This window comes from Palaemon carinicauda, chromosome 43 (assembly GCF_036898095.1).
Source record: "Palaemon carinicauda isolate YSFRI2023 chromosome 43, ASM3689809v2, whole genome shotgun sequence".
NCBI lineage: Eukaryota > Metazoa > Arthropoda > Malacostraca > Decapoda > Palaemonidae > Palaemon > Palaemon carinicauda.
Window position 1 is genome coordinate 11,402,606 of NC_090767.1, and position 21,089 is coordinate 11,423,694.

Sequence of the window (21,089 nt, forward strand, 5' to 3'; positions counted from 1 at the left end):
TCTCTCATCAGCTGTTTGTCAGCTGTTAACGATGTCTTGTGACAAAACAGGACCACCACATCACTATCGTGAATAAACCATATATTTAATCGTAATATTCGAACTTACGCGTATTTAAAAACCAAAATTGACCGTAATTTTCAGACTGACGTGTTTTTAAAAACGTCTATTGGTAGAAAATGTGAAAAAAATTAATGAATGTAGTAAGGGTGGCGAAGCTCTAAGCCGCCTACCGGGGTCACCTCAGTCCCTCCTAGTCTTCCCAATTCGGCTCTCCACACGCCAGCAGTCCGTCCCTATTTCGACCCCATTTTCGCACAGACGAAGCCTATTTGACCTCGCCCCGTTACGCTGAAGTGTCTGTCAGTTATCCTAGGTCCTTCAGGAGTGGATGGGGAGCGCAGAAAATGTGAAGTGGCCGTGAAATCACGTCCTAAACAGACGTTGGGGGGAAGGTGGAGAAGGACGAAAGAGGGAGTTGAGGTTGGACGTAGGGAGAGAGAGAGAGAGAGAGGGGGGGTTTCGGGGGGAGTTGAGAAAATGTAAACAAAAAACAGCTGATCGGAGATATTTTCCCATGTGTTCGTTTCTCACCCGTGTTTGTTTTTAACCAATTATTCTTAGCTACAGCTACCAATTATTAGACGTCTTCAATTATTAATATTTGCAATTGTTATTTTTTCGAATATACCAATTTTTATTTTATTAAACCTTGATCATTATTTTCCCCTTGAAATAAATTCGCGACTGAAGTGGGATTCAACTCTGTGAATGGATAGACTATTATTGGGTGTCCTACTATTTAGACAAAATATAAAATTAAGAAACTTTGTATAGTCTGTATATATATAAAAATACATATATTAATATAGTAAGGATTAGGTTCGGCTACTCGCACATATTTATCCTATCGTTTACGTCTGCCGAGACCTGCGATAAACTTGAGTTAGATACTGCCATTAGCGTAATATGTAAAAAAAAAAAAAAACTTCGTCCATGACTACGGTTAGGGAATATTGATGGCCGAGGAATCGTCCCTCGAAGACGGAAACGCCGCGTCCCTGTTGCACTAGACGCCATTCAAAATGAGGACGGGCCGGCTAGGCGAGGTGAACAGCTGCTTCGTGAATTACCTGTCGCAGCGCACCTACCACTCGGCCAGGCCGGACTGGAGTCCGGGGATCTCCTCGTCGGTCTTCCTATCCCGGAGGCTGGATTCGTCCAGGGATCTCTATCACAAGGACCTGTACGCTCACTACGGCTGCGTCAATGCCATCGAGTTTTCCGCCAGCGGTGACCTGCTGGTTTCGGGTGAGTTGAATTTGACTGGCATTTTTAGTATCACAGTAATAATTTAGGGTCTATGTATGATAGCGGCCGAGTAAGAATATGGCAGTGTAAGGAGGGTCTATGTATGGTAGCGGCCGAGTAAGAATATGGCAGTGTAAGGAGGGTCGCAGGGGGCGTAGCCCCCCCTGGTAGGTAAGTAAGTAAGGACAGGGCTTGTAGGTTAGGTTAGGGGGCGAAATTTACATTAGCTGGCGTCCATTTTAAATGCACGCGAGAGCAACTGACCGCTGATATACAAAGGCTCCAATAAGTTTATATTACTGGTAATTGTGATATTGAAAATAATAATAATGGAACCAATAATAATTATAATTTTTCCTAATTTCCTTAACTCACTGGGCTACTTTCCTTGTTGGAGGCCTTTGGCTTATAGCCATCAGACAGTGACTTTGCAAGTAATAATAATAATAATAGTAAGAGTTATAAGAAAAATAATAAGTATGGAAATGATAAATAATCATATGAATAGTAATTAAAATTAGAATTGAAATAATAATTATATAGTAATAATGATAATAATAAATATAATAGTAATAGTTAAAAGAAAGACAATGCGTATGGAAATGATAATAAAAATAGGAATTAAAATAATATCAATTATAGTAATAATAATTAATGGTAAAAATTATCATTATAATTTTACCTAATTTCCTTTCCTCACTGGGCTATTTTCCCTGTTGGAGCCCTTGGGCTTATAGCATCCTGTTTTTCCAACTAGGGTCTTAGCTTAGCAAGTAATAATGATAACAATAATAGTAGTAAGAGTTGTAAGAAAATAATAAGTATGGAAATGATAATGGCAATTAAAATGAGAATTGAAATATTAATGATATAGTCATAATGATAATGATAATAAATATACTAATAGTTATAAGAAAAATATGTTTGGAAATGATAATTATATGAATGATAATAAAAATAATAATTGAAATATTAATTATAATAATAATAACAATGCTGGAAAACATCTAGTATTTTTGCTTTGGACCTAATTATCATAACTAGCTTTACGTCATACACCCCAACTAAGGGTATTATCCCCCCCCCCATAGGTAAGTGCATGAAAGGGTGAAACTTGTAGGTGAGGTTAGGTTAGGTGGTGCCCTTGTATTTCTTCTTTTCCATTAGAATCGCAGGTGGCCGCTATCATACATAACCCCAACTAAGGGTATTATCCCCCCCCCCATAGGTAAGTGCATGAAAGGGTGAAACTTGTAGGTGAGGTTAGGTTAGGTGGTGCCCTTGTATTTCTTCTTTTCCATTAGAATCGCAGGTGGCCGCTATCATACATACACCCCAACTAAGGGTATTATCCCCCCCCCATAGGTAAGTGCATGAAAGGGTGAAACTTGTAGGTGAGGTTAGGTGGTGCCTTTGTGTTTCTTTTTAAACGGCCTGTAATTTTCCATCAGAATTGTGTTAGGTACATGTAAATACTATACACCACAAGCTCTCGTTATTTTCTTACATTAGGAAAGTTGTACTACAGTAAATATTTACATTTTACTCGGCCTATCAGGCTTCCTAAATAAGTCGGTCGTCCCATTTCAACTTCACTGAAGTCTGTCCTTAGATGCAATTGTTCCAGCACCAAATTTAAACCTTTTTGGCTCTTTAGTATGGAGATATATTTAGGCATCAGCTGAGACTAGCCGTAATTTTTTAGATAGGTGTAACGCAAAGGATGGCTGAATACTCCCGTAGGTCATAGAGTTGCCTCTCATCAGGCGAAGTGGTTTATCTGTTACTGTAAGGGCCTTGCCCCTCTCGGTATCTCTCTCCCTAGACAACAAAGTTTGCCATACCTCAGGGAGGAATGTCCTGTGCGATCTCGACCTGGCCAGAACCCCGTTCGGCTTTAAGTTGACTTTTCCCCTCTTGAGGGAATTGCCTCTTGTTATTCGGGGTTGCGGCATACCTGTCTTCGAGTAGAAGTTAGATCTCCTCATTGGAATGCAGTTCACGTACTATGATCTGTGAAAAAAGAGCCTTAGGAACCTCTGTGTCAGCCATCAGACATTGACTTGATACGTAAGACGGTCTTCCTTCTCGCTCTTTCCTTGGCAAAGTTGCATGATCTTTCTTACGACCTCCATTCTATGTGATGGGGACGGGTAACACTCGGCTTCATCCTTGAGTTCGTGACTAAGACAGAATCCGGCTGTAGTGGTTGCAAGATGCGGTCCTTTCCGGATTGAGAGTCTTCGTTTTGTAACTGATGAGCCAGATTAGCAGTTACTATTCCCTGAGAGGTCCCGTAGGTCGTACCTCAAACAAACCGCATGAGCTCGCTCAGATGGTAATGAAATATTTTTTAGCACAGGCCGGGTCAAAAGGAGAGTTACAAGAAATAAAATATCCTCAGATTTGATAGGTGATAGATCGCGACTTGAATCCTGGCTCTCTCCGCAAGGGTGTAGACCCAGAGCTCATGATGGCAGGGGCAGTAGCATGTCCCTCGCATGCATAAAGAACTAGTTTGTGGTGCAGGTACTTCAAGCAGGCGTTCAGAATTGACCAAAGGACTTTCACAGCCCACTACCTGCAAGGCGTAACCCACAGGTACGTAAGCACTTTTTCCACTGGTCCTGTGGCGGCTGCACAACATGTGGTCTAAACACCTCGGTTCCCTTGTAGGACAAGTAGCAGTCAGTCAAGGATAGACGTTACCCGGGATTAAGTCTAGAATGAATGTTTGAGTGACTGGCCTTTTTGTTCTTCATTCTCTCCTCGCTTGGGGTTTCAGTAAGCTGACCTGCTCTGTCTGCATGTTTGTAATATATTTCATTATGCAGCATAATATATATTTGTTATGTACCAGTCCCCCCAGCGAGGTCGGACATTGTCTAGGTTAAGCATGGGGCATGACTCCAAAAATCCTTACCTGATCACAAGTCACAATGCTTAGTTAACAAGCAATCACACCGGATCGCCCATGCCGTTAGCTCTCTCACATACTCTTGAGAATGAGGGAATTGTCAGGGCGACACTATTAAGTTCGTGGGTGTCACAGAATCACAAATGACAAATTTAGATATCATTTGTATTTTTCCTAATTATACAAACCTGAACCTTTTTACACCTTTCTTTCCTGCCATCCCCTAATCCCCTTATAAGTCCTGCCTGCAATGAAAGAATGACGTCATATCACCGGTGTCTGTGTGTGAGAGAGAGGTGGCTTGTCTAAGTCGCTTCATCCCTCGGTAACTAGCGGTAGATGATTATACCTTACTAAAAGTTTTGTGTCGTGTTTCAGCTTTTGCCGAAATATAGATCCATATTAAAGAGCTGAAGGTTTGTACAGTTAGGAAAAAGGCAAATGACGTATTTCAAGATTTGTCGTGTTTCTTCTATAAAGAGAAGAAAATACAGTATATTGTAAGAGAATAAACATAAACAAAATCAGATCCAAAGTAGAAAAGAAAAGCATGTTCAAGGAAATAACTCTCTCTATTTCTAAAGATGTCTCACAGGATGTAGATACAGGAGGTGATGAATGCAAGAGTCGATGGGAGAAGTGCAAGAGGAAGGCCAAGGTTTGGGTGGATGGATGGAGTGAAGAAAGCTCTGGGTGATAGGAGGATAGATGTGAGAGAGGCAAGAGAGCGTGCTAGAAATAGGAATGAATGGCGAGCGATTGTGACGCAGTTTCGGTAGGCCCTGCTGCTGCCTCCGATGCCTTAGATGACTGTGGAGGTAGCAGCAGTAGGGGATTCAGCATTATGAAGCTTCATCTGTGGTGGATAATGTGGGAGGTTGGGCTGTGCCACCCTAGCAGTACCAGCTGAACTCGGTTGAGTCCCTGGTTAGGCTGGAGGAACGTAGAGAGTAGAGGTCCCCTTTTTTGTTTTGTTTCATTTGTTGATGTCTGCTACCCCCCAAAATTGGGGGAAGTGCCCTGGTATATTTATGTATGTATTTCTAAAGTGGCAACTGTCTCTTGCAGGAGGAGATGATCGGCGTGTACTGCTGTGGAATATCGATGGGGTCCTGTCGGAGAATCGCCCACCCCAAGCCATGAAGGGCGAGCACAACAGCAACATCTTCTGCCTGAGCTTCGATTCCTGCAATTCCAAGATATTCTCAGCCGGAAATGACGAACAGGTCATTGTGCACGATTTGAAAACGTAAGTGTTAAACTTTTCATGTCGCTTTTAGATGTGTTCCTACACAAATACAATCCATTGTCTTTTAATAAGGGCCATAGCATCTGTATCATGGTCTTCCACTGTCTTTGGTTAGAGATCTCTTGCATGAGGGTACACTATTCTATCTTGTTTCTCTTCCTCTTGTTATTTTGAATTTTTTATCCTCTTGTAATTTTCAAGTTTTTATAGTTTTATATATGGAAGATTTATTTGTTCCAACACGGAGTACTTACCTCGAACTACTTTCTTAGGAGTATCTGGGAGCTCCTCCCAACTGACCAGAGTTTTGAGTAGTTTACCCTAGTCCCGTTTTCTATGAGGGGTAACCTCAGGCGGAGTGATACGCGCCCTGAGGCTAACCCCCGGGTCAGAGAGCATGCTTGCGCAGGTCTCGATCTCCAGTAAGTTCTCTGGTCGCGTCGCAATAACATCTCGACGCTCTCTTCTTACCCAGTGCGACCCTTTGTGTCCCCAACCCCCTTTGTGTCTCACGCGGTCCCCACGTGGACCCATTGTGTTCATTCTATACCCTTTCCTACCCTTCTCCTCTGTGTTCGCAGCTTATGTTCTCCTACAGCCACGTGTCCGGAGTGCGAGTCTGGAACGAGGTGCAGGAGTGTGCTACGGCACCAAGAAGAAGGAGGCGTCCAAGATGCCGAGCCTCTCCTCGCCGCTTATTTCTCCCGATGCCTCGTCGGATAGAGCTTCTCAACCACGGGACGAGGTAAGTCAGTTGCGGGGAAGAGGCCCATCGCTCTTCCCCAGGAGTCTGAGGTTTCTGCTAGTGGGGATGTTTTGTTGGTCCAGGCAAGTGGGGAGTCTGAGGGAAGGACGGGAGTGTGTTCGGAGGACGGAGTCCTGGTGCCAGCAGGGCCCGTCTCTTCCGACGATCTTACGTGGGGAAAGGCTGCTGCAGCCTCTTCCCCCGCTTCATCGGCCTGTTTTTCAGGTACGTCTGCAGCCGGGAAAGACGCCGAGAAGGAGGACTCACCATCATTGGATCCCTTCGTATGGGCACCGCCGAGGACGTCCTTCAGGTTGCCCATAAGACTGGAGGAAGAGTTCAAGGCGTGGTTCCCCAGCAAGAAATTACCTCGCTCTCCCCCAGTGCCTTCAGCAACACTCCCTCCCGTTCTTCCTGGAGCCTTCGTCACCTACGGACCGACACTTGGAACCACCAGCGACGCGGAACGACTTGGACCCTTCGGTGCAGCCCTACAAATCTCCTGGCTCCTCTTTCGAATCCTACTCTTTCTCTTCGGAGGATGGAGCCCCGAGGGTCCAGTAGAGGAGGCGAGAGAGGTCCCGCAGAAGGAGGTACCATTCCCGTTCCCGTTCCAGATCTCGCCGCGACAGGAGGCACAGAAGAAGTCGTTCCTCTAGGGAGGAATGAGTGCGTGTCGCCATCCCATGCAGACACCTCCTGGGAGCTTCAGCAGTTCCGGGTACCTCTGGCTGGCTCCCAAGGGCTCGTTCTCCCGCTCCGAAGTACGTCCCCTACAGCAGGTCCGAACGTCGGAGGGAATCCTCACTTCAGGCTCCAGCAGACCGGCATAAGTCCGCGAAGGTTCGGACTCCTTCCGCCCAGCGGAGAGTCGCCCTTTCGGTCTGGCAGCCGTGTCCCAGCCTCCAAGACTTCGACAGGCTGGCCAGAATGTGAAAGACAACCAGCAACCACGAGGAAGCCCGCAGCAGCTTGGTCCTACGTGGGGAGAGACAAGTCCAGGACGGAGGCCTCCGTCTCAGCGGCGATGCTCGTCCTCGATCCAGAACCGCCGAAGTCGTACCACAACAAAGGATGCCTTCACCCCAAGCGGGGCCCCGAGTCGTAGGTGCTTTTTCTCAGGCAGAAGAGCATCCAACGGAAGGCTCAGCAGACGAGGCCCCAGCGTACAGAAAAGTACTAGCCCGCATCAGACGGCACCACAGGCTAGACGAATCGAAGCCCGCGACGGATGAGGACTGGCTCTCGGGCCTCAGCAAGTTGGTAGATACCCCCGTGCAGCAGAGGCCCTCACTGGCTGGCTCCCTAGAGCTCCTTCGCCATCCTCGCGGTACGTCTCCTCCAGCAGACCCGATCATCGACGGAAGTCATTGCACCAGGTCTCGGTCGACAAGCATAAGCCCGCGAAGGTTCCGACTTCTCCCGCCCAGCGGAGAGAGTCGCCCCTTCGGACTGGCCGCCTTGTCCCGGCCTCTGGTTCTTCGATGTCCCCCCCCCTGAACGAAGGAACCAACCAGCCAGCACTGGGAAGCCCGCAGCTCCATGGATCTCTGCGGGAGCTCCATCCGTCCAGCGGAGGCAGCCGCTGGCTCGACCTGGCAGCATGGCATCCATACCCAGTACCACAACAGCTCCATTCAGGCTTCAAGGTCAACCGCTGGTATACTAGGGTACTCACACTCCACGGATTCCCCGGGAGGGGGTAGACCCATGACGGATACCTCCGGTCCATCGTCCTGGCCAGCCCCATCCAAGCATCGGAGGTGGCCGCTGACACACCCATGACGAGGATGGAGCCAGCCGTGCCATCGTCCCGGCCAGCCCCATCCAAGCATCGGAGGCGGCCGCTGACATAGCAGGGTACTTAAACCCCACGGATTTCCCCGGGAGGGGGTAGACCCATGACGGCTATCCCAGTTCCCGACGGCTCCATCCGTGACGAAGGCAAAGTGGCTTTCCCCCTAGCGGGTCGAACAGGGCTATGGCCTCTCCAGTGCCTGCCTCAAATGGCCACTGGAGAGGCCCCCCGCACCTTTGCCTAGTGTCTCCTCGGCTCCGTCCGCCCGTCGGATGTAGAAGTTGGCACATGTAATCTTTCCCTTGCCTTGCCCCCCATAGAGGAGCTTCGACTCCACAGTTAGCCTTCAGACTCTCCTACTCGGGCTCCAGGAGAGGGCGTTCAGGCAGCGGCTCTCGAAGGAGGTAGGAGGGGAGGCCCCCTACTCCTGCTGACGCCTCAGGTGGGGGGATACCTCAAATGATCTTGGCAAGCATGGCGGGACCACGGAGCGGATCCGTGGACCGTAGCAGTACTAAAGGAGGGGTACAGGCTCCCCTTCCTAGCGGACCCCCACCTCGGATCCCAGATCAACAGGCGGAATGGTTGGCACCCAAGGACCCCTTGAGATTAGCAGCATTGCAGGAAGAAGGCTCGGCAATGCTGGCGAAAGGGGCAGTAGAACCAGTCAAGAAACCGGGTCCAGGGTTCTACAGCAGTCTCTTCCTGGTGGAGAAGGCGACAGGGGTCTGGAGACCGGTCATAGACCTTTCAGCCCTCAACAAATTCGTGTGCAACACTGACTTCAAGAGGGACACTCCGAAGTCGGTCCTAGCGGCCTTGAAGGAGGAGGACTTCATGAGGTCCATAGGCCTCAAAGACACATACTTCCAGGTCCCTGTCCATCCCTCCAGCAGGAAGTTCCTAAGGATAAAATGGAGTACCCAAACGTTGCAGTTCCAAACCCTATGCTTCGGACTGTCGATAGCCCTCAGGGCTTCACGAGGGTCTTCGCAACAGTTTCAGACTGGGCGCATGAGCAGGGCGTCCGCCAGATTCGGTACCTAGATGACTGGTTGTTGCTTTCGGCCTCAGAGGAAGTACTGAGGGAGCAAGTTGTGCAATGTCTTGAGTATCATCATCAACCTGGAGAAGTCCCAGCTGATACCCTCCACCAGGATGACCTACTTAGGGATGGTCCTAGACTCCCGGATGGCGAGGGCTTTCCCCTCCGCGGAGAGACTGGACAACCTAAAACAGATACTCTGGCCATTCCTGTCGGGCCAGCCCAGGAGAGCCAAGGACTGGCAAAGACTGATAGGACTCCCCGCACAAGATAGTCCTGGTGTCCCCGGAAGGAAGTCCTGGAGTGGTGGCACGTCAGAACGAACACCCTCCTGTTCACGGACTCATCCAAGGAGGGCTGGGGTGCCCATCTTCTCGACAAAACGGCAAAAGGAAAATGGGAAGTCGAGGAGATGAACCTGCACATAAACGTGCTGGAGATGAGGGCTGTACAAAGGGCGTACCTAGAGTTTGTCCATCTACCCTGGGGAACACCGTGGCTCCGATGTGCGGCAACGCCACGGTGGTGGCCTACGTGAAAAAGCAAGGAGGACTGAAGTCGAAGGAACGGTGCAGTCTCACGATGGAGTTCCTAGAATGGGCCGAAGTGGAACAAATAAATTTCTCAGCCAGGTTCTTTCCGGGGAAGAGGAACGTCCTGGCCGACGGCCTCAGCAGGATGGGTCAAGTGGTAGGGCCCGAGTGGTCCCTACACCCAGAAGTGGCCAAAACCCTCTTCCTGAAGTGGGGCTCGCCGGTGATAGAACTCTTCGCCACGAGACTAAACGCACAGCTCCCCGTGTTTTTGTTCTCCTGTGCCAGATCCAGAAGCAGCGTTCGAGGACGCCTTCCAACACCCTTGGGACAACCTTGACGTTTACGCCTTCCCACCCTTCGGGATGCTCGGACAGGTCCTCACAGGGTGAGACGGACAGCCAACCTGTGGATGACTTTGGTAGCGCCCCGGTGGCTGGAGAGAGAGTGGTTCGCGGATCTAAAGGAACTGGCACGCCTTCCACCTGGGCCACTTCCAGACAGACCAGACCTTCTCCGGTAGCCTCACTTCCAAAGGTTCCACGAAAACCCTCGGTCCCTCCACCTTCACGCGTGGAGGTTATCGAGCGTCTCCTGAGAAAGGAAGGATATCCGTCGAGGACGGCATCAAGGATGTCAGGGTACCTGAGGCGTTCGTCAGTCTCGGTGTACCAGGCGAAGTGGGCTACCTTTTCTAAGGGGTGCTCCTCGAAGAACATCAGGCCGTTAGGGGCCTCCTTTCACAAGATACCAGACTTCCTGGTCTATCTCAGGGACGAAGTGGGCACGTCCATACCAGCCATTAAAGGAGTCCTGGAAGCGCTGGGCCAAGTTTTCCTCCTGAAGGACTTAGACCTAGATGCCTCCAGACATATCTCGATGCTCATCAAGAGCTTCGAGCAGTCGTGTTCCCCCAAGCCACTAGAGTGCCCCAGGGGGATGTGGCTAGTGTACTGAAGATGCTTTTGGACCCTCCCTTCGAGCCTCTCAAAGATATTCTAGACAAGGAGCTCACCCTCAAGGCAGTCTTTCAGTTAGCTCTGGCATCAGCAAAGAGTAGGTGAGATTCATGGCCTGTCGTACGAGATCTCACACTCGAAGGGCTGGCGAGAAGTTACCTTCAGATTCTTACCCTCCTTCTTAGCCAAGACTCAGAATCCAAAGTGGAAGGGTTCTCAGTGCCAGCTATCCCTCGTTCGGACAATTGAGGGAATTGCTGCTGTGCCCTGTCAGGGCAGTATGGAAGTATTTAGAGAGGACAGCTAGACTTCGACCCGAGATCAAAAATTTGTTCATTTTCCTCGGGACTGTGAAGAAGCCAGTCTCCAAGAACACTATCTCCTTCTGGCTACGGCAGGTGATCGTCAGGGCCTACAGTAGTGCAGGTGTCCCCCTTCCAGGAAAGCCCAGACCCCACGACATTAGGGGTCTAAGTACTTCATTGGCGTTTGAGAAAAACATGGCAGTGGGCCAAATCCTGAGGGCAGGTACTTGGTCTAGCCAGTCGACCTTTACGGCTCACTACTTGAAGGACTACTTGAGAAAGTCCCTGGACGGGTTCTCGCTCGGTCCCGTCCTTTCCGCGCTCCAAACGGTTTAAAGGTGTAGCCCCAGTGGTAACTGCGGGTAGTAAGTCCAAGAGACACATGTTCCTTCCTGAGCCCCCCTTGTTCTTCCTTCCCCTATTCCCTTACCGGAAATGACTCGGGTAGCCCCCTGAAACTACCATGGGATACACTATCATTGGAAGGACATGTCTCCTAGGATTCTTGCAGAAGTGAGTTACTTAGGCACTAAGATGGTTTTTTGCGTAGTTTTCCCTATTTTCTCGTGTTTTCCTTGAGGTCAGCAGAACCTAGTCTCCTACCTAGGTTCCTCTTCTATACTCGTCACAGTCTCTAGGTCCTGAAGGACACTCCCACCTCCTAAGGTATAAGTCTCCTAAGAAAGTAGTTCGAGGTAAGTACTCCGTGTTGGAACAAATCACAAATTTTAAGTAATTTGTATTTTTCCTAACAGTACTTACCTCGAACTACTTTCGGGTAATGGCCCGCCCATCCTACCCCGAGTGCCTTGCTGGACTTCATAGATACCTAAGCTATCAAGAACTTACTGGAGATCGAGACCTGAGCAAGCATGCTCTCTGCCCCGGGGGGATAGCCTCAGGGCGCGTATCACTCCGCCTGAGGTTACCCCTCATAGAAAATGGGACTAGGGTAAACTACTCAAAACTCTCGTCGGTTGGGAGGAGATCCCAGATACTCCTAAGAAAGTAATTTGAGGTAAGTAATGTTAGGAAAAATACAAATTACTTAAAATTTGTGATTTTAATGATATTATTGTTCTTAAACTTCTTGTAGTTTGTTCCGTAACTGAAATACAAACCACGCTATTTAATATGGGTAATTACTTTCGGCGTAGCTGAAATGACGAGCCATTAGATTTTTAACGAGGGTTTATTACCCCACCGCTAGTTAGCGGGGGGGTAGGGGGGGTAGCTTGCTACCTTCCCCCCTCACACACACCTGCGCTTGAGGTCACTTGGCTCTCGGCTTGGGTGGCAGTCGGATGTGTCCGCTCTCACCCTCGCCTTATTGACAGTCATTGCTAATCTTTCTTTGTTCCGTAACCGAAATACAAACCATGCTATTTACATTGGGGTTTACCTTTTAGCGCAGCTGAAATAGTTTTAACGAGGGTTAATTACCCCCGCGCTAGTTAGCGGGGGGTAGGGGAAGGGTAGCTTGCTACTCCTCCCCCCCTAGTTCTGTTTCCCGACCTTGGGTGGGGGGAGAGGGCGTCGCCTCCCATAGCGGGGCGGTTCCCCCTCCTCCTCCGGGGGAGGTTATTGATAATTCGTTGTCTAATGATGATCTCTTACAGATTTGGGCTTCCCTGGGGCTTAAGGGCTGCCCTCCAGGGTCGCCTTGATTGACCTTGTCTCGTTGGGGGCCGCCGTTAAGCAGTCGCCGGCGGTAGCAGAGGTAGACCCTCTGTCTATCGTCGATGTCGTGGTGGCAAAGGCCTCCGACGGGGCGGGGCAATCCTCTGCAGGTGCAGTTGAGGATGATGGTGCTGATGGCTCTCCTCCCCCTTCCGTACATCCTTCGAAGGGGGAAGTGAGTCCTACGGGCTCTTCTGCTGTTCAGCTTCCCTCTAAGGGAAGTGCCTTGACTGAGACTCCCCTTCGGAGGACTGATGGTCCTGATGATCTTCCCCGTGGCCGCCTTCGCCGTAAGGCTCACCGTCCGCTGCGTCGCAAGGGCCTCCCTTCTCCTTATAAGGGGGTCAAGAGGCGCCTTTTTGGATCTTCTTCCTCCGAAGGGGACTCTCCTCGTCGTACTCAGCCTACAGCTCCAGCTCCTTTGGACCTCTCTGCAGATCGTTCTCCAACTCCTGCTAGATCTTCACCTTCTGGGGAACTCGTCACCCGACGGGCAATGGTCCCTTCGGGGCAAAGGGATTCTTCCCTTTCACGTGCAGTGTTAGCGCACAGGCACTCTCCTGCTCGTCAGCGCTCTTCTACTCGTCAGCGCTCTCCTGCTCGTCAGCGCTCTCCTGCTCGTCAGCGCTCTCCTGCTCGTCAATGCTCTCCTGCTCGTCAGCGCTCACCTGTTCGCCAGCGCTCTCCTGAGGACATCCTACATCCTGTGGTTCCTGAAGAGCGCGCCAGCATTCTTCTGCTCGCACTTCTGCAGTGTTAGCGCACAGGCGCTCTCCTGCTCGTCAGCGCTCTTTTGAGGATCATGGCCCTCCTGCTCGCCAGCGCTCTCCTGTGGTCTCTGACCATCCTGCAGTCCCTGTTGGACACCCTGCGCGCCATCTGTCTCCTGAGCTCTCTCGCGTTCCTCATCTTGTGTCTACTCAACATCGTCCGTGTTCTCCAGCTCGTGTTTCTGAAGCACACGTTCGCCCACACGCCTATGCTCTTCCTGTTCCTGAACGCGCCGCGCCACCTGTTCCTTCACAGGATCTCACGCGTCGCCCCCTTGCTCGCCAGCGATCACCTGCTCGCCAGCGTTCACAGGCGATCCTAGTATCGCCTGTTCGTCAGCGCTCTCCTACGCGTCAACGATCACCTGTTTATCGGCGATCTCCGGACCGCCCGCGTGATTTACAGCCTGCGCGCACGCGTTCTCCAACGTGTCGTCGACCAGAGGTTCTGGAAGGACATGGTTCGCCGTCTGCTAGCTCGTAATCGCGCGATCATTCACCTGTGCTTCCTGCGCGCTATCGCTCGCCAACGCGTCACCATGCGACAACGCACCATCGCTCACCTGCGCGTCAGCATTCGCCAGCTCTCCACCGATCGCCTGTTGATTTACGTCGCCTGCGACCTTCCTCGCCCACGACCTTCCTCGCCCACGCGGCAACGCATTCCCTCGCCATCGCGCCAACGCATTCGTTCGCCGACTCGGGCACGCGCTCGTTCACCTGTACACCCTCGCGCCCACTCGCCTGCGCGCCCGCTCGCCCGCGCGATCATTCGCGGCGAATTTCGCAGCCAGTGGTAGCAGCAGGAACGCGTGTTCTTAGACAGCGCTCGGGATCGCCTCCATCCAAACGCAGGACTATAGTGCTGGACAGGGAAGACACTGCGGAGAGGTTAGTACATCATTCTTCCCCCCCCTTCTTTTCAGGCAGGTACTGTGGTGTCCACTCCAAAGGATCACCCGATCCCTTTCCCTCCAGCGAGGATTTCGGACTCTGTGTCCGTGGAGCAACAGACTTGGTTTGGTCCTCTGATGCGGGCGTTAGTGAGGGTAATGAAACCAGCACTCACTGATCAGGGCAACAAACCAACGGCTGCCTCTCCTACGCTGAAGAGAAAGAGAGGAGTGGACTACGTGGTGACTTCCCCCAGGGCAAAGTTGGTTCCCAAGAGGTCTGTCGCGAAGCCCCCTTCTCCTGCTTGAGCGTTTTCTCCTTCTCCCGTGGACGAAGCTTTTCCGTCCTCGGGTGAGTCCAGTGAAGCGGTAGTCTTCCCCTCGGCACCAAGGGGGGAGACTTCGCTTCATGGAGGAGAATCGTCTCGTGAGGAAGGGACTCCTCGAACCTCTTTGTTGGGATCCTGTATCCCTCCCAGGAGGGAATCCAAGGACTCCAAGACCGTCCCGAAATCATCTTCGAGGATTCGCCAGGAACCCGCGGCGCCCCGGGGGAACGTCCACGCTTCACCCCAGGAAGAGACTCCGGGGACAGGAGACTTAGCTGCCAGCCCGCAAGGAGGAGATCAGCAGGAATCCGAACATGCCTTCTAGCAGGTCCTGAGCCTGATAAGGCATCTTAATGGGCTTATGGACCCCGTGATCGCCCCACGTGAAGGCAAGGACACTATCTTGGACGAAGTGTTTGACGTTCGGAGGGCCAACGCTCAGCTCGCGATTCTTCCCTCCTCCAGTCGTTCCTCTGCCGGGAACAAGCTCATCCCTCCTCCTCGTCTTCAGCAGAGGAGGTATTTCGAGATCTTGGGTGAGTCCAGCCTCGCTCTTCCTCTCCATCACTCCGTGGAGGAGCTGGCGAAGGGAGTTCCCCTTGAGAAGCTCTCTGCCCGGCAGGTGTCGTTCTCGGCGGCAGATATCCTTAGCCATGAGAAAGTCGCGAAGTGTGCCATGCAGGCCACTTCGTGGCTGGACTTTTGGCTAGGAACTCTGGGCATCCTATTGCGCTCTGAGGACTTGTCCAAGGAGACCAAGAGGAAGGCCCTGGAGACCTTCTTACTCTCGGGCACCCGCTCCATCGAGTTTTTGGCGCACCAGGTTACCACCCTGTGGGCCAACTCGGTGTTGAAGCGGCGTGATGCTGTGACCGAGAGATTCCATCCGAAGGTCCCCGCCGTGGATGTTTGCAGGCTCAGACATGCTTCCCTTCTGGGGGAGAACCTGTTTGAGCCTCAGGACATGGAGCGAACGGCTGAGAGGTGGAGAAAATCCAGCACGGACTCCCTCCTCCATAGGGCCCTTACAGCTCGGCCCTATAAGCCTCCAGCTCCGCCGCAACAGCAGCAGCAGCCTTGTAAGGCTCCGAAGCAGGCACCGGCAGTTAAGAAGGTGGTGTCTAAGCCCCAGCCCTTTCCAGCCAAGGTCAAGAGGGGCGGTAAGTCCTCCAGGGGAGGCAAGACTCCTAGGGGTGGCGGCCGCGGCCGCAAGCCCTAGGGGTGGCGGTCCCCCTGTGTGTCCACCTGTGGGGGGATGCCTTCAGCGTTGCGTCCGCAGGTGGCTGCAACACAGGGCCGATGCTTGGACGGTCTCAGTGATCGTCCAAGGCTATCGCGTCCCGTTCACAACATCTCAACCTCCCCTGACAGCGAATCCAGTGTCGTTGAGCTCCTATGCCACGGGGTCGGCAAAGGGGCTGGCCCTTCGGGCCGAAGTCAAGACCATGCTAGAGAAGGTTGCTCTCCAGGAGGTCGTCGACGGCTCCCCAGGCTTCTTCTGTCGACTCTTTCTTGTAAAGAAGGCGTCTGGAGGCTGGAGACCCGTCATCGACCTCTCAGCTCTGAACGGGTTTGTCAAGCAAACCCGGTTCAGTATGGAGACAGCAGACACGGTCAGACTTGCGGTGAGACCACAAGACTTCATGTGCACACTGGATCTAAAGGACGCGTACTTCCAGATCCCAATCCATTCGTCTTCCAGGAAGTACCTGAGATTCTGCCTAGACAACAAGATCTACCAGTTCAAGGTGCTGTGTTTCGGTCTCTCCACAGCTCCTCAGGTGTTCACCAGAGTGTTCACCCTGATTTCATCTTGAGCGCACAGGAACGGTATTCGTCTCCTTCGTTATCTGGACGACTGACTGATCCTAGCAGACTCGGAGTTGACCCTTCTTCGGCACCGAGACAGGCTTCTGGATCTTTGCCAGGATCTAGGGATCGTGGTAAACTTCGAGAAGTCCTCTCTGCAGCCGTCCCAACGACTGGTTTATCTAGGCATGCTAATAGACACCAATCTCCACAAAGCCTTTCCATCAGACGACTGGATAGCAAGGCTGAGGAGGGTGGCGGAACCCTTCCTCAGGCGAGAAGAGCTCCCCGCCCAGTCGTGGTTGCGTCTCTTAGGTCACCTATCCTCCCTGGCCCGTCTGGTTCCAAACAGCCGCCTCAGGATGAGATCCCTACAGTGGCGGCTCAAGTCCCGGTGGAATCAAGGATCCGATTCTCCGGACATTCTGATCCCGATGGGGTCTTTGGAATGGACGGACTTGCGGAAGGGAGTGAGTCTTCTCGTCCTCCCCCCGGAATTGACTCTGTTTTCGGACGCGTCAAAAGAAGGGTTGGGGGGCGCACGTTCTGAACCAGAGGGCCTCAGGCCTTTGGTCAGAATCAGAAAAGTGCCTACACATCAACCTGCTAGAATTGAAGGCTGTCTTTCTGGCTCTTCAGCAGTTCCAACGGTCCCTGGCGGGTCACTCCGTGGTGGTGATGAGTGACAACACCACGGTAGTGGCTTATATCAACAAGCAGGGAGGCACTTTTTCGCAGCAGCTATCCCATATTGCAATAGAGACTCTTGAGGTGGATCGAAATCCACTCGATAACACTATCTGCTCGCTTCATTCTTGGCAAGAGGAATTTGCTCGCCGACAGTCTGAGCAGGGCCTCGCAGATAGTGAGTACCGAGTGGTTTTTGGATCCTCAGATAGCCAACAAAGTCCTGACTTTGTGGGGTTCCCCGACTGTGGACTAGTTCGCGACAGCGTTGAACTTCAAGCTGCCCCTGTACTGCTCCCCAGTCCCGGACCCCAAGGCACTCTGGCAAGATGCTTTCCAGCAACGGTGGGACAACATCGACGTGTACGCCTTCCCACCGTTCTGTCTGATGAGAAGGGTGCTCAACAGGACCAGACTATCGGTCAACTGTTCGATGACTCTGATAGCTCCGCTATGGCATCACGCGGAATGGTTCCCGGACCTTCTGCAGCTCCTGACGGAGCTCCCGAGGGAACTTCCTCCACGACACGAGCTTCTCAGACAACCCCACTCCGGCGTCCCTCACAAAGCCGTGGCCTCGCTTCGGCTTCACGCCTGGAGACTATCCAGTGTCTCCTCGCGGAGAGAGGCTTTTCGCAACAGGTTGCGGAGAGAATGTCTCGGCACCTGCGAAGGTCCTCTGAGGGAGTCTACCAAGCAAAGTGGAGAGTCTTTTGTGGTTGGTGTCGTGGGAGGGGTATCTCTCCACTCGATGCCACTATTCCAGCAATAGCGGACTTCCTCGTTTATCTGCGGGAAGAAATGCGCCTTTCTGTCTCGGCAGTGAAAGGCTATCGCTCAGCCTTAAGTTTGGCCTTCAGGCTGAAGGGCGTGGATATTTCTTCATCGCTAGAACTCTCTTTACTCATACGTAGCTATGAGCTTACCTGCCCCCAGTCGGAAGTGAGACCTCCTCCTTGGAACGTGGTTCGAGTCCTCAAGTCTATTAAGAGACCTCCCTTCGAACCATTACGCCAGGCCTTCGATCGCCACCTGTCTTGGAAGATGGCTTTCCTACTCGCTTTGGCTTCGGCCAAGCAGGTTAGTGAACTTCATGGTCTCTCGTACGACATCGCACATTCAAGGGGATGTTGGGAGGTAACGTTCAGGTTCGTCCCTGAGTTTGTTGCCAAGACTCAGAATCCTGGAGTGCCGGATCCTCGCTTCGACTCTTTCAGGATCGCGAGTCTCCGTTCTGTAACAAGCGACCCAGACCAGCTGCTACTATGTCCATTGAGGTGTCTGAGGCACTACTTGAAGAGAACGGCTGCAGTCCGTCCTCAAGTGCGAGCTTTGTTTGTGAGCACAGGCAGGACTAAGAGGAGGGTCACCAGGAACACCATCTCAGCTTGGATTCGAAGGGTTATCCACCATGTCTTGAATCCGGACCCTCCTCCGTCACGTCGCCCTTGGGCACACGATGTCAGGGTTATTGCTACATCTCTGCCCTTCAAGAGAAACTTCTCTGTGACGCAGGTACTTCAAGCTGGGGTCTGGAAGCGTCAGACGACCTTCACAGCCCACTACCTGCAAGACGTGACCCACAGGAGCCTCGATACGTTTTCTATCGGCCCTGTGGTGGCTGCACAACAGCTGGTCTAACCTCAGGCTCCTTTTTGGACAAGTAGCAGTAGGTTGAGGGCGTTGTTACCCGGTCTTAGTCTGCGTGAATGAAAGAGTATGTCTGACCCTTACTTCTTTCTTCATTCTCCCCTCTCTTGGGGAAGCAGTATCCTGGTCTTCGCATAGCTGACCTCGACCTCTGCAGGTAACCCATGCTTCTTTGTGCTCCTAGTATTAAACTTAATACTGTTGCGTCTCCCATACCCTGACGAGGTGGTATTGGGAACGTCCTATCCTAGAATTCCTATCTGAAGGTCTCAAGGTCAACTTCATAGGACTAGTCACACTCTCCTCCACACACTGCTTATGTAGGCCACTCGTTCCTAGCGATGCTAGGAACTTGTGAGGTACAGGGGCTCCTTTTCTGTAGTGCTGCTCACTGAGGGATTGAGCCCCCGGGCAAGCCGAAGTCAGTAAGGCTGGGGACTTTCCACCCTTCCTAAGGGGTAAGTCACCCAATGTAAATAGCGTGGTTTGTATTTCGGTTACGGAACAAATGACAAATTCGAAGATGATTTGTATTTTTCCTAACCATACAAACCTTAGCTATTTACACATATGTGCCCGCCATCCCTGACCCCCAAGTCAAGTCTTACCTCTAAGTGAAGTGAAGCAAGTCACCGGTGTGTGGAGGGGGGAGGGGTAGCAAGCTACCCTTCCCCTACCCCCCGCTAACTAGCGCGGGGGTAATTAACCCTCGTTAAAACTATTGGCTCGTCATTTCAGCTGCGCTAAAAGGTAAACCCCAATGTAAATAGCTAAGGTTTGTATGGTTAGGAAAAATACAAATTATCTTCGAATTTGTCATTTTTGCTTTTCCTTTGACATAGTGTGTGAAGTTGGCCTCTGCGATGCGTAAGTGTCCTGGATTACCTGACCGTCTTTGTGGCACGTATATGTCGGCGGTCGAAACGGACCCCCACACCTTGTGTCCTTATTGCAGGGGCCAGCGGTGTGATAAAGATAATGTGTGTGGTGAGTGTAGGGAGTGGTCTACCTCCCAGTGGGAGAGGTTTTCCCGGCGCTGGAAGAAGAAGTCTAGACGGGATATTTCTCTTTTAAAGGTTCCTTTGATAAGAGAAAATCCCAAGGACTCTTCTTCCGTAGCCCAAACCTCCTCCGAAGCTCCCACTCGATCGGTTTCTCCCGAGAAACCGTTGAGTGGTAGCATAGGCCGTAGTTCTGTTGACCGATCCCGGGGTGTGGGAGAGAGAGTTGCCTCCCATAGTGAGGCAGTTCCTCCTCCTGCCCTAGGGGAGGATATTGATGTAACTGTATCTAATAATGATTTGTTGCAACTTTTGGCTTCTTTGGGGCTTCAGGGTTCGCCCTCCAAGGAAGCCTTGTTTGACATGATCAGGTTGGGGGCAGCTGTCAAACAATCGCCGTCTTTAGCAGAGGTTGATCCTCGGTCTATTGTCGACATTGTTGTGGCAGAGGCTTCCGATGAATTATATCAAACCTCTGCTCCTGCTGTTCCTGATGTAGCTGAAGGTTTAGTTCCCCCCTCCGAACATCCTTCAAGGGAGGAACTAAGTCCAACGGTCTCTCTTGCCGGTGATTCTCCCCCTCAGGGGAGTTCACTCACAGAGACTCCTCTTCGGAGGACTGCTGATGGTCAGCCCGCTAACCCTCGGCCCCCAGAGGGCGTATAAGGCGTAAAGCTCGCCTTCCTCTTCGCCGTAGAGGCCTTCCTTCACCTCACAAGGGTGTTAGGAGGCGCCTCTTCGGTTCATCATCACCGCAGTCCTCCGCAGAAGAACCTCGCTGTCGTTCGCCGACCCTGCCAGCTACATCCCTGGACCTCTCCGCAGATCGTTCGCGATCTCCTTCGGTGGAAGGTCGTCCTTACAAAGGGCACGCCGACCTTCCGCCCACCAGACCTGCTGACCTGCCGTCTCCGTTCCTGGCTGCCGATGTGCTGTGGGCGCCTACTCATCCCGTTGTAAAACGGGCAACGGTCCCTTCGGGGCACAAAGGGCTTGCGCACAAAACTGTGCCCAAGTCCCTTATGTGCCAGGTACCCCCTGCGCGCCAACGATCTCCTGCGCGCCTGCGCGCACCTGCAGATGTTCCTGTCATAGCACGCCAGCACTCACCTGCGCGCTTGCGCTCACATGCAGATGTTCCTGTTACTACGCGCCAGGCTTTCCTGCACGCCAACGACCACCTGCGTGCCCACGCGCACCTGCAGCTGTTCCTGCCATAGTGCGCCAGCGCTCACCTGCAGCTGTTCCTGCCATAGTGCGCCAGCGCTCACCTGCAGCTGTTCCTGCCATAGTGCGCCAGCGCTAACCTGCGCGCAAGTGCTCGCCTGCAGAAGTTCCTGTTATAGCGCACCAGCGCTCACCTGCGCGCCAGCGCACATCGAAGGATGTTCCTGAGATAGCGCACAGG

General features: G+C 52.1%; 1 protein-coding gene across 4 annotated transcripts in view; it reads left to right on the forward strand.

Annotated features, from left to right (window-relative positions):
- Window positions 1-232: 232 nt before the first annotated feature.
- LOC137633928 (DDB1- and CUL4-associated factor 5) overlaps window positions 233-21,089 on the forward strand; it is a 45,112-nt gene continuing 24,255 nt past the window's right edge. For 3 of the 4 annotated variants that reach the window (XM_068366162.1, XM_068366163.1, XM_068366164.1), the window contains exons 1-2: window positions 233-1,311; window positions 5,297-5,477. In XM_068366162.1, coding sequence (XP_068222263.1) covers window positions 1,086-1,311; window positions 5,297-5,477 — 407 coding nt within the window. In that variant the 5' untranslated portion in view covers window positions 233-1,085. The remainder of the gene's footprint in view (window positions 1,312-5,296; window positions 5,478-21,089) is intronic. The other variant, XM_068366165.1, reaches the window with a different exon arrangement.